Genomic DNA, 14,685 nt, shown 5'->3' on the forward strand with positions numbered 1-14,685 from the left:
GATCTAGGTAGAGTTACAGTGACTTTTTGGTATTGCTTTTATAGTTTATTTGTGTCATATATTGTTGTGGACCTATCTTGGCCATCATTTACATGGACATTCAGGTGTTTTGTATTAAATGCCAATATTCCCATTTTAATTAGCCTTGAAATAAATTACTCAAAATGTAAAGGGGTGTTACTGTTTTCCATATCAGTGACAAGAAAGCATTCTCAAATTCATAAGCAGGGGCCTTGGTGGCCGAGTGGTTTAAGTAGTTGCTACTGTAATCACTAGCCAGTCATCACTGAGGTTGTGAGTTGGACCACACTTATTGGTTTTCTCTATGCACTCTAGTTTTTTCCACCATCAAAATTTCCACCATAAAAAAATAGCTAAAAAGCGCTGCTTAAAAGTGCTCAAAGTCAAATTCATAAGCCATCTCGGCATTTAATACAGTGAGGAAAATTACTTTGCCTGGAAGGGAAGATAAAGGAATTATTTTCATTCACATGACATATGCATCTCAAGATCCATATCTGAGAACCATCAGTGATAAGAACATGTTTTTTTTCATGGATACATGTATTTGCTTTATTATGAAATGTCACACTTTAAGAATGTCACAGGCACTTGTATTGTTAAATTACAATCCTGTAAAATTAGTCACTTATTTTTTTCTTTAGCTGCTAATATGCCTTTTAGTATACCTACATTCTTTTTAGAATATGCCACTAAATACTATTGCAGCAGGAACCATTTCATAAAATGATCATAGCTTAATGAGCAAACAAAACAGCTAAATCATATTTTCTTATTCAACTGTATTTATATTTCAGTCCATAAAGTACAGTTATAATCCATACACCAACAAAACATCTTCCAGTAATGATAGCTTGCCTAGGATCGACAGCAAAAAGGTAAATAAGAAATCGGCAGAAATTAGAATGGTGGCCCCTGTCAGTTAATTTACGGACTTTGCTTTGCCTGACTTACACCAGTATTAACTTTATCATCAAGAGACATACCTAATAACAACCATATGTGTATTACTAACTTCATTTGCTAATTAATGTAGATGATTTAACCCTGCAAAATAATATTATTTGCTTGTTAGAATTTTAGATATTTTTTTATGTTTTATGTGTAGAAATTTTGCATAATGTGAATTCGTTTGTCTTTAATATCACTTGTCGAACGAAATATCTTGGGAAGAAAATTTTTGGAAATTATGAAAGAATTTTATTATTTTAATGTACTCTTTCTGAACATATCACTGTCCTATTTTTTTCACATGTGTAGCTCATAACATATTTTAAATTACTTTTCACTTTTTATTGTGTTTCATCCTCTTTGTAATTCCCAAGCATTTATTAATTGGCATATCTTGATATTGTTTTAGAATTTTGTAATTATATGAAACTCTTGATTTTTTGTCTTTTAGTAAAACATCCATTACAAATTTATGAAAAAAATTTATAAAGACTCCTCTTTACCCTATTTCACATTATTTAAACTTGCATGCCTTGTGTACAGACAGCTGAGTTATGCACTTTGTATTTTAGTAATATTTGCACCAAAATCTCACAATTTCTTTAATTCTGATGTTCTCTTCATAATATTTCATATCAAAATATATTGCTAGCAGCAAATTAGATATTGTTAACCAGAATATTGATTCTCGGATGGATGGGGTTTCCTATAGGGATCCTATAAGTCTTTCAAAAGTAAGATAGGACATGCAATTTTATTAAATCTGTAACACCAATGTAGTAATTTTAGAATGTGGCAGACTTTGGCCAAAATGTTCAGATGGGAAAATAAATTTCATGGATTGGATTAAGAATCATTCACATTGGCACCATAAATGTGTAAATAAAATAATAGACGACAAGGTGATATTTAACCATGAAACAAAGAAAATGTCATGTGATTTGATCACTAACAAATATGCTTGTTATGCTTAACTGTTTGTTTTATATGCTAGCATGAATTGGCATGGCTGGGCAGTGTTAATATATTTGTATATTTGTGTTTTGTATTATTATTGTTATACTTTATATTTTGTTTTATGCATTGTGACCCATCTATATCTTTCTTATGAAAACATTATTTTTATAGGTTGTTTAAAAATATATTCATTTTAGTGAAAGGTTAGTGATTTTGCCATGCAGCAAACATATTTGGGCAAATTCAGTTGGCAAACATGCATTTTTTTTATATGGAAACTCAGAAGTAACACTTTGTTTTTTTGAAAATAAAAGAAGGATTTGATATATGTTAGTCAAATTCTTTACAAGTTGCATTTGAAACTAAAGATGTATAGAAAGAAAAAGAAAAGAGATTTACCCCTTTCAACTTCATGATTAGAACAATGAAAAGTCTGTGTTCTTAATTTGTTCATAAATGCTACCTCCGGGTGCGGGAATTTCTCGCTACATTGAAGACCTGTTGGTGACCTTCTGCTGTTGTTTTTTATTTGGTCGGGTTGTTGTCTCTTTGACATTTCCATTCTCAATTTTACATGAGTTTCTTGTAAATACTTTATCTAAAGAACTTTCACAAAAAAAATGTTTGATTTACTGTAAATTACAGTAACATGTACTGGTAGTAATACTGTAATAGTTTGTAAAGTTTTTCAAGAATTATGTCTTGGACACATTTTGTTAAAGCTTAAATTTTGATCTGTGATCCTGCAAATTTAGGTATATAAATGATAACCATCTCTATTTTACTCCTGAGCAGACAGAAAGAGAAAAATTGTTCATGTATTATGGAGACGCTCCTCCAGATGAAAAGGTAAATGGCAATGCTTTGTTTATACATGCTGGATTGTGGGTTTTAGACATTTTGCCCATTCTACATTGACCCCAATTTTATACATATCTTTACGTATATCTACACTATCATTATATTTCTATAAATTAACAAAATTATATCTAGTCAGTTATTGTGCAGGTCCAGAAACCCTTTCCATTTTTTCTTGCAACTGACAAAACCATTATTGTCAAGGGAGATGAACTGTTTGATGTTCAAACTAGATTTTAGATTATTTCAGCTCTTTAATTTTCATTTAAACAGCTTTCTCTTTTTTCAAAATATTTGTAAAAATTGGAATAAATCTGATCAGTTGCAAAGAAAATATATATGATTATCTAGTTAATTACCATTGTTTACAGTAATTCTTTGAATATCAAGTAAAACATCCTAAATGTCTATAAAAATAAATCCCTCCAAAAAGCTGTTGAAAGCCATTTTCTATGAAGAATTTGTCATTTAGACATGTTAGACAAATGTTGTTGGTCATTATTCTTTTATAGAATAAATTGGGGATCACAATCCAGCAATTGCAACTGCCAACACCATTTTTTTGTTGTTCACTATTTTATATAAAAAGGGGGGTTTAGTTTTAAAATGTGTGTTTTTATGGTTCTGATAGTTATATTCAGAAATTGTACTTTTCTTCAACCTTTATATCACAATTGAGCACAGTTGACTTATATATATATATATTTTCATATGTGTGTCTAGTTTCACAACTGTCTTTAAGCATCTGACTACAAAACAATTGAAACATGTTCACTAGATATGTATCTTGCATTTAGTTCTTATTTTCTTGTATTTTTCTTTCATTCTATTGCCTTCTTTGTCCTTGCTGAATGTTTTAATTTCTTGTCTTTTTATCTTGTATGGCGTTATCTGTGATTTTTATAAACTGTTTTCTTTATTGCATGTATAAGGTTATATTTCTACAGCTTACATGGTTAAATTGTCCATTGTCAGTTAGTCTATTTTATGGTACACCATATTATAAAGAGACTCATCATTATTTCATGCATGAATACACCACAAAAGTAGGGTCTGCCAAAAAGTAGCCTAAGTTGCATGATAGACAGATATGTAGGTTAACTTGACTAAATTGTCCCCCCTTGGAGTATGGTAGAATTACTAAGTGATGCCTGTGAATTCCTTGCTATAGTTTTGGTTCCTATTTTATCAAAGCTGTCATATATGGTATTACACTTTTGTTTTTTGTAATGAAAACTTGATACTGACTGATTATGGTAATATTATACTGTAATCTTGAAGAAAATGTTTTGTGATATGTTTTGTGCCAAAAACTTGTCTTATTTATATATCCCATCTTGGTTAAGAGGGGTTGGGTAGTAATATTTGTGTTGCTTTTTGTTCACTTGTTAAGTCAGCAACCCTCATTTGCTAGTTTTGTTGAAACTTTTGAAAAAACTTTCAATACTTTATGGCATTGTTTATTTGTTTTATTTCTTTATTTCCATCTGATTTTAGGTTTTCCTATTGTTAAACATGAACTTCACTATATTGAATAAAATAAGGGAGTTGATAACTAATTTGTGATCTCCTATCACAATTTTTCTGGTACATGTATATATTGTAAACTTGTTTGATTGTCCTTTATAAAAAATCATAACTCAATAAGTATGCAACTAATTCATGTTTCTCACCTATTATTTTGTCAATCGGTATAACTAGTACTGTATATATATAATTAGTGTTTATATCCAATATATTGTTACTCTATGTATTGTCAATATAACTTATGTGATTTTTTGTTTTTGTATTGTTATTAGTATTGTATCATTGTTACTACTTTTGACTTATTTGTATTCAGGAGGGACAACCATGTGACATTTAAACAATCATTGCCTTATATTCATTTGACAAATTCAAAGATGGTATTCACATACACTATATTCAATTTACAGCAATATGTCACATGATTGTCAAATTATTAACCAGTATTCAATTTAGTTTCATTTGTTATTATTACAACAGAGTATATATATACATAATAATAGTCTTTTATAGTTTTAATTTTTTATCATGTTATTTTATACTATTAAAAGTTTTGCAATATGCTTCTAATTTTGTTTTGTATCATTTTGTTTATTTGCTGCTTGGAATATTAACACCTTTATTAGAAACATATAAGATTACGTGCTGTGAGCAAAAACAAAAATGGTTCTTCTTCAAAATTAACAGATTCAAAATCTAGGTTGAGTTTAGAGAATATAAAGTCAAATGAGCTTATTTCTTGCAATGGCCAAATTCCTCTTCACAAAGAGGCTGATGACATAATAGTGATACCAGATGGAAACAAAACAGCTGGAAGTTCACTCTCAGCCATTACAGAAGCTGAGTGTGGTGATCCTTTAGTTTCTCATAAAAGTCAAAACAGTTGCCAGAGTGAACAGATTTCTAGTTTGAAGTCATTGTCTGCTACAAATGAAGATGGACAAAATGGCTGTCAACAGCACAGTTCTTTGCAGAACCTTGGCCATAAAACAGAAACTGCAGATGGTTTGCAACAGGAAGATAAGATTGACTATGGTGTCAGTAGTACCAAACATGTTAAAGACTGTGTTGATGTGACAACTGTGTCCTTAAATCATCATCCATCTCTTGACAATGGTGGAATAAATCCATCTAAAGTCAAAATGTCCAAGAAATCAGATGAAAACATTTCTGTTGATAAGCAAGGAGAAATTCAAGATACCAGTAGTCTTCAAGACTGTATTCCTAGTAAAGGTATTGGTGATGGAATGCATTGCATGTTCTCAGATGGTACCCAGTCCTACACTAACACCACTTCCTGTGAACAACATGAAGGTGATGGAACCACTCCCTATAGGCATAATTTTACTAACAACATACAGGCAAGATCAACTGTGTTTGGTATTTGTACTGTATATCTGTATCTTTTGAAATATCAGTAGTCAAAAACAGTCCAAGTTTGCCTGATACCATCAAGTCTATAATTCAATAAGCATACTGAAATTTTATGAAAACACCAATTGTTATAAGCTAAAAAGATTGATAAAGTTCAAATGAAAAGAACTTATTTCAAAGAAGTTTATTGTAGACAAAAAAACCATGCATAATAATAATCAATTGGATTTTTATTTTTTTTAATTATGCTTTTATTTCAAAGTAGTATACATATGGATATGCCATGGACTGATTTTGACTACTGCCACATCTGGCTATGGTAGTTCAGTGCTGATTTTGTCACTTTTTGTATAAAAAAAAAAACCAACATAATTGTTGCAAAAACTGCTCTATCTTTCAAAACTTTCTTGCAAGTGGTCAGTCAGTTTTATTTAGATTGTAACAAGCCATTTAAAAAGCTGAACAAAACTCTGATAAATACTAACAAAATGTCAGCCAAAGTAAATTAGTTTACTTAATTATGTCTTATAATTTCATGTGTAACACATTTGTTTTCAATGACATCTGTTGAACCCTAAAAATAATTTATGAATTGTACGAAAATTCATAAAGATCTCAGATGTCTTATAGTAAACCATATCTTAGTGAAAGAAATAAAGTAAAAGTCAGTAAGTCTTTGTATTTTGGAAATTAATCAAAGAACTTACCATAGCACATCTACATAATATTTTGATATGGTATATGTAAACACTTTGGTGTACAGTTGTACAAAATATATTTTGTGAAAGTGTCAACAAATTGTTGAAAAATGTATCGTAAAGAGAGTCCTCTTTGGTGTAAGGTCTACAGTAAAGGATTGAATATTTAACTCAAAAACTCAAGCTTTAAATATAATATGAAGGTATATTTCATTATTGTTGTCATCAACATGCATGAAATATTTGCCACTGGATGTTTAGCAACCAACTTTTAGTCAATCAATTATAAATCAGTTAATGTTTCATTGGCCTTCCAAGAAGACTCTCTTGATCATTGTTGTAAAATTGGTATAAAATATCTATTGTATGGTGTTTTGTCTGACTCTTTTAACAATCTCTTATAACCTAAGCTGATTTAAGAACATTTGAGTAATAAAGTCATGTATTTGCATTGACTCTTCATTTCATTTGACTTTCATGTATGTACCTCTTTGAAGAAGGATTTTTTTTTATTACTTTACTTTTTAGCTCACCTGGCCCGAAGGGCCAAGTGAGCTTTTCTCATCACTTGGCGTCCGGCGTCCGGCGTCGTCCGTCGTCGTCCTGCGTTAACTTTTACAAAAATCTTCTCCTCTGAAACTACTGGGCCAAATTTAACCAAACTTGGCCACAATCATCATTGGGGTATCTAGTTTAAAAATTGTGTCCGGTGACCCCGCCAACTAACCAAGATGGCCGCCATGGCTATAAATAGAACATAGGGGTAAAATGCAGTTTTTGGCTTATGACTCAAAAACCAAAGCATTTAGAGCAAATCTGACATTTGGGTAAAATTGTTAATCAGGTGAAGATCTATCTGCCCTGAAATTTTCAGATGAATTGGACAACCTGTTTTTGGGTTGCGGCCCCTGAATTGGTAATTTTAAGGAAATTTTGCTGTTTTTGGTTATTATATTGAATATTATTATAGATATAGGTAAACTGTAAACAGCAATAATGTTCAGCAAGGTCAGATTTACAAATAAGTCAACATGACCAAAATGGTCAGTTGACCTCTTTAGGAGTTATTGCCCTTTAAAGTCAATTTTTAACCATTTTTCGTAAATTTTATATATCTTTTACTAAAATCTTCTTCTCTGAAACTGCGGTGACAAATTGATCCAAACTTGGCCAAAATCATATTTGGGGTTTCTTGTTTAAAAAATGTGTCCGGTGACCTGGCCATCAAAAAAAAAATAGAACATAGGGGATGAATTGGCCCCTGTAGGAGTTATTGACCTTTGTAGTCAATTTTCAATCTGCTTCCTTTGTTTAATATTCACATAGACCAAGGTGAGCGACACAGGCTCTTTAGAGCCTCTGGTTCTTAGTTACCAAGTATTGAGCAGTCACCACCACTTTATTCCTTCTTTAATGATACATGTTTAGCTTTTGATCCTTATATACCAGTTGAATCAAAGGCATACAATTTATTTTCATACTTAAATAACAGTCTAACATCATTAACATCTAGAAACACTTTTAGTTTGATTTAACAAACTGTAAAAAGGTTCTAATGGAACAGGTATGCATAGTTACCTCAAGACAATTTTGATGTCTTTCTCCTTTAATGTGTTTGTAGTTTTCTCTTTATGATTGTCAACAGTTACAGCCGATTGCATAAGCATTGAGTGTGTAGGTAAGGTAATATCTTAGGTTAGCTTGCTTGCTAGTTGAACTGTGAAGTCATTATTAGGTAAATTTACTACCCTCCTTTCAAAGTACCCTAGTCCTACAAGCAGGCTGATAAGTTATCTATCAGACTAGTCTACTATTAAAGGAGGGTAGTTTACCTAACTAATAATGATTTCACGGTTCAGATAGCAAGCAAGCTAACCAAAGATATTAAATTTACCTACACATTCAATGAAATTGGATGTAAAAGAACTTAAAAGTGAACAAACACACATCTACATTTCACAATATACAACCTCCTGCTTGAAAATAATATCAACCAATATTCATTTATGTGTTCAACATCAGCAATGTGTTTTTCAACATCTGTCATATTTGACATGTAAATTTATACATTAGAGTAGTTACTCAGTGGAGTCAGCATGTACCACTCCTAGAGATCAAATAATCTTTCTTTTTTTTTTTTTTATGAGAAAAATGGCAACATAATTGAAGAACATACCAATAACCCTTGATCTGCCCCTTGCTGTCCCAATAAATATAACAATTATTTTATTATGCCCCACCTACGATAGTAGAGGGGCATTATGTTTTCTGGTCTGTTCGTCTGTACGTTCGTCCTTCCGTCCGTCTGTTCGTTCGTCCATCCGTCTGTTACACTTCAGGTTAAAGTTTTTGGTCAAGGTAGTTTTTGATGAAGTTGAAGTCCAATCAACTTGAAACTTAGTATACATGTTCCCTTTGATAAGATCATTCTAAATTAAGTGCCAAATTAGAGAATTTATTCCAATTTCACGGTCCAGTAAACATAGAAAATGATAGTGCGAGTGGGGCATCCGTGTACTGTGGACACATTCTTGTTTGATAGATCTTAAGTTTTTTTTTTTTTTTTTTTTTTTTTTTTTTTTTTTTTTTTTTTTTTGCTTATTAACATTTTATTACATTTTATCAATCAATACAAAAACATTGTAAAACACAAACATAGATATATTGCACCTTTGGAACTTTCTTGATATGAAAGGTATGTCAGATAGGAAATAAAGCCAATTGAAGAACATTTTTGAAAAAAAAAACTATTGTTCCATTCTACTTAAAAAAAAATCCATGGAAAAAAACATGAAGTCTTCTGCATTTCTGAAAAATAGTTATATAAACAACAAGATAGTGCATATTAATGGTTAAAGAAAAAATAGCCTTTATATCATCCTTCATATGTTTACTTTCTATCTGACAAAACCTACTCTATAATAGCACCTTTTTAGATATATATATATATAAGATAAGAACAATTGACATGACTATAAATATTGGGGATTGTGGATTCCTTGATTTGCAATTACTATAGAACTAAACTTCTCACTCTTCCAAAATACAGAGTTCACTCAAGATTTGAATTGGAGTTCAAATAGTTCTCAAGAGTAATGTTTGCACACAATAGATTATATGAATTACATGATATATGGGGTGCATATAAATGAAAAAGCAATCTTATAATTCTATCTTAAATTTAACAAAAGTAATGATGAGTATTTTTTTTTATTTTTTTATTTTTTTTTTTATTTTTTTTTATTTTTTTTATCCAACATATATAATATACAACAGTACAGTTTTCAAACAATAAGTTCATATATATAAATGTAATATAATACAACCTATTAGAAAATGTATAGAACTTGAAAATAACATTTTGTTTGGATTTTATAATTGTATCTTATTAAAAAGGACATACAAAAAAATATAGAGAATTAATAAATAAAAGAATTAAAAGATGATTAAAGAAAAAGAAAAAAAAAAAAAAGCAACAAAAAAACCAATATAAAAAAAAAAAAAAAAAATCAAAAAAAAAAATCATTTTGATGTCTGATAATTTTTTCATAGTTGCTCATCCACCAAATTATCCTGTAAAGCCTCTTGGTAAATGCACCAAGCTTGATTAAACTTTTCAAAACATTTATTTTTAACTGATATCTTCTTCTCCAAAATATAATGATGCTTTATTTTTTCAATCAATGCTGTTAAACTTAATTCTCCTTTAAAATATCGTGTATTATATATATATTGTTTAATCCAGAGAAAAATATTGTTTTGAGGGTCACCTTTGTACATTCGTGATAAATTTCCAAACAAAAAAATATCCTGTGTAAATGGTATACTAATACCGTTATGGAGAAACCACATTTCAGTCTGCTCAAGAAATTGTTGTACATAATAACAATCCCACAGTATATGTTCAATTGATTCAAGTTCAGTCTTACAAAAAGTACAATATGGGTTTTGCACAATCCCAATTTTGTTTAAAAACGTATTTGTTGCCAGAATTTTATGATTAATTCTTAAGTTTAGAAAAATTATAAATTTTAAAAAGTTAGAAATACTTTTCAGATGAGTAGTAAAAATTCCCAAGCGGATTCAATGGTAAGCCAGACATCTTCTAGATTGATCTCTAGATTAAAAAAAAACTTCTGATAAATTAACAAACTAGATGGGTGTTTCTATCTTCATTATATGAATATTTGTTCTAGATTTCTTCGTTAATTTTAATTTTGAAATAAAACATTATAGACTCTAAGATTTCTGTCACTAATACATTCGACTATTTTTTGTTCAGATTTGTATATTATGGTTTTGGTAAGTTTGGGGATGCGAATCTTAGATAATAGCATGTGGATAATACATACACACTGTCACACATATAGTTCTAAAAATACCTTTCAGTAGCTTGAATATTGGAATTCTTTATAGCAGAGAATAGTTTTTCCAGAGGATGAATTTAAAAACAAATGGTAAAGCTGTTTAAAGAATTGATAGCAAATGAAAAATAGATTGCTTAAATTGAATTAGACTGTTGCAGATGGAATTCAGTCTTATTATGAAGCAGTTTCAATTTCAAGAGCTTTCTGTTTCTAAAATGATTTGAATTAAATTGTAAACTTGTAAGAATATATACTTATTGGATTCAGAATTAAAATTGTCAAAACTAGAAAGTTTGTTTGAAGTCATGTACACCGCTACAATGATAATCTGATCTATTCAAGTTACTGACGATATCATTTATTTACAAAAAAGTAAAATATATAAAAAAAAAATAAGTTAAATATGCATGGGCGATTGTATATATACTATGAATGAATAATTTATTGAGATGTTAATAGAAATATTCATGATGAGTTGAATTTTATTGGTAAAAAAGAACAGGTTTCATAGCTATAAATATTTAAAGCCATCATACGGTGAATATTATATCCTGAAGTCATCATACAAAAGAAAACCTTGGTGTTAAATTGTAAACTTAGACCGTTGGTTTTCCCGTTTGAATGGTGTTACACTAGTAATTTTGGGGCCCTTTATAGCTTGTTGTTCGGTGTGAGCCAAGGCTCCGTGTTGAAGGCCGTACTTTAACCTATAATGGTTTAATTTTTAAATTGTTATTTGGATGGAGAGTTGTCTCATTGGCACTCACACCACATCTTCCTATATCTATTGTAAAAAATTATAGACCAGTATATTAAAAAATATTTATTTCAAATCTTTTTAAACACTTGTATTGCAGGTTAAAATTTCAGGGGGGAAAATTACATACATTATGTATTTTTGATATTAAAACAGATCCTGTTTTAAACATGTTTTGTTTAAATCTTCGCATTAAAAAGTTTATGTTTCTAGTATATACGAGTCTTTTAAAACAACTTTATATATTTTGTTTCAGAATGAAAAACAAAAGATTCTTTATACACTCAATTGTGTCACAGTCGTTCTAAAGCAAATATTAAAATTGCCTTCATTATTGACATATTGAAAAAAACTTATCAAAGACACCATACTTATAATTGATTTTGTCTGACAGAGGTTAAGCCAGACTTTTCAAGTTGAAACATTACCACATCAAATAACACAAAAGATTACAAGTACATGTAACAGTAACACTGTTGTTTTGGTTGTGAACTATATCATAAGTTAAATTTTGCTTTTGAATGGTTCTGGCACAATTGAGCATAATTACCTGAGCATCTCAGAATTACTATTAACTATACTATAGCTGACTATTAAACCACTGAATGTCTTCACTTTAGTTATACCTTAGTTAGCATGTGTGATAAGCTTTCATTTTCTTTACTTTTCTTAAAATTGGTATATTTCATTTCCATGAAAAAAATCGTTCAATATTGTAAACAAAGATCTCTTGAAATTTGAATTAACCTTTATATTGCTTAAACTACACTCCAGCTGTTCTCAAAAGTTACATATACTTTACAGTACTTGTAAGTGTACTAATTGTCAATCGTTGCTTAGGGAATGTATAATAGAATTCTGAGCAGAATGGCTACAAAGATCTTCACTCATACATGTAGCAATTAAAAGTGACAATTAATGTTACAAATCATACATATAAACCATCTGTAAATTGTAAAAATTGACAATAATAGCATGTTATATTAACTCATAAATAACTTGTTAGATTTGGTTGTAATGGGGAAAACATATATTTGCAAAACAAATAGTGAAATAAAACATTGAACTTTTTAAAAATTTCATGGAGATGAAAGAAAATATTTGTATTATGTTAAAATTGAAACCATAAATCAGAATATTTGAATGCTCACTTTAATAGAAGTTTTCTTTTATAGAAATACCAGTCGTCTTTGTTATGATGATTTTGATAAATTGTGAACAATAAACTCCACTAATTCTATATTTAAGAGAGCCGTGGTGTAGTGGTTAGTGCATCGGACTACTAACACAAAGGTTCCTGGTTCGAGTCCCGTTTGGGATGGAAATTTCAGGAACTCAATTTTCGGCTCTCCCTTGACACCATCTGCGAGTATGGTCTTGAGGAAACGATGATAGTCCGTCGGAAAGGGACGATAAATGGCTGACCCGTGTTAAGAGAGAGCCACATCTCTTGCACGTTAAAGACACCCTTGTAGATTTCGAAAAAGAGTAGGCTAATGCCGCTACAAGGCAGCACTCGCACCCGCAAAGTGGAAAGGGATTAATATAAGTTGCAAAACTTGTTTCCCAATCCACTATAAATAAATATGTTTAAACTAAACTATATTTGAGCTGCATCGGATAGAAATCCAATGTATGCAAGTGCATGTGTACATGTATAAGACTTTTATTGATTATGGAACATTAAAATACAAAATAAAGGACAAATTTATGTCAGTTTTGTAGGGTTCTTATATTAACTCATATTTCAAACAGTTTCAAACTCAGCAAAGATTTTTTTCAATCAGAAATATGTTAGGTTAAAAGATGAATTGGTATTCATCTGCACAAGGTTGACTTCTAACCAATGAAGCTCATATTATAAAATGATTACAGTGACTTGACTGTTAGTGTTGCTATCCACCAATTGCAACTCATTCAAAATTTTGACCCAATTGCAATTTGTTATATTAAACCAAATTGTTCAACTGGTCAGAAATTTGAACCAACTGCTGTGGAAACCCACAGTCAGGTTGTGAAAGTGCAAGGTGATAAAATAAAACATACTTACAATCCTATAAGACTTTAACTCCACTTAAATGATGTTGTGACAAAATTTGTCTATCAGTTTGTATAGGTATATTATAGTCATTACCATGCTTAAGGTGAAATTGTTATTTTGAATTGCTGTAAAAATGTCCATCCTCAGCTTTCATATAGTTTTTCTTTCGAAAAGTCTTTTATATTCATAAGAATCAGACATTGTGTGAATTAAAACATTTCATATTCAGTAAAATATGTGTAAAATTGCAATATGTTTGTAGGAAGTTTCCATGGGGAGATAATAATTTTTTCTTTCAAAAAGTCTTAATTCAAAAGATTAATATTTTAGGTTATCTCCCCATGAAAACTTGTCAATAGCATATTGTTATTTCACACATATTTTCCTGAGTATATGATGTTTTATTTAAAATGATATTTGGTTCTTATGAATATAGAATACTTTTAGAAAGAAAAACTATATGAAAGCTTAGTTTGGACATTTTCATAGCTATTCAAAATAAACAATTTCACCTTAAGCATGGTAATGACTTTAATATACCTATACAAACTGATAGACTCAAATTTTCACTACATCATTAAAGTGGAGTTAAAGTCTTATAGGATTGTAAGTATGTTTTATTTTATCACCTTGCACTTTCAAATTTTGACTGAACAATTTGTTCAATATTCTGACCAGTTGAACAATTTGGTTTAATAAAACAAATTGCAATTGGGTCAAAATTTTGAATGAGTTGCAATTGGTGAATAGCAACACTAACAGTCAAGTCACTGTAAAAGCTTCAACTGAAGGCTACCTGATATATGTTATTTGTAAACAATGGGAATGTTTATTAACAGCGCAAATAATAATTTATATCATATTTTGAAAGTTATATAGAAAACAAAACATACTGGTGAATTGCTTATAATGGCATTGCATGTATATTAATTGTGAATGTTATTATACAGGATGACGATGAAATCTCACCTACAAATCCAACAGATAATGATTGCAAACAGTTGTTTAAAGTAGCTAAACAATTATGTGAGTTATTTCCCTTGTAAAAAAGGCATTTTTTAAAGAAAGAAGGTAAGGATAAAAGTTAATTGTCTCCCTTTTTAGAGAAATTAATCTGTTTCTATGGTAACAATGTTT

General features: G+C 29.9%; 1 protein-coding gene across 1 annotated transcript in view; it reads left to right on the forward strand.

Moving 5' to 3' along the window:
* The window catches only part of LOC134711427 (annexin A6-like), a 70,257-nt gene that overhangs the window by 19,785 nt on the left and 35,787 nt on the right, over nt 1-14,685 (forward strand). Inside the window, exons 9-10 of the mRNA XM_063571996.1 lie at nt 819-899; nt 14,499-14,574. Of these exons, the coding sequence (XP_063428066.1) occupies nt 819-899; nt 14,499-14,574 (157 nt within the window). The remainder of the gene's footprint in view (nt 1-818; nt 900-14,498; nt 14,575-14,685) is intronic.

Source organism: Mytilus trossulus, chromosome 3 (assembly GCF_036588685.1).
Source record: "Mytilus trossulus isolate FHL-02 chromosome 3, PNRI_Mtr1.1.1.hap1, whole genome shotgun sequence".
Classification (NCBI taxonomy): Eukaryota; Metazoa; Mollusca; class Bivalvia; order Mytilida; family Mytilidae; genus Mytilus; species Mytilus trossulus.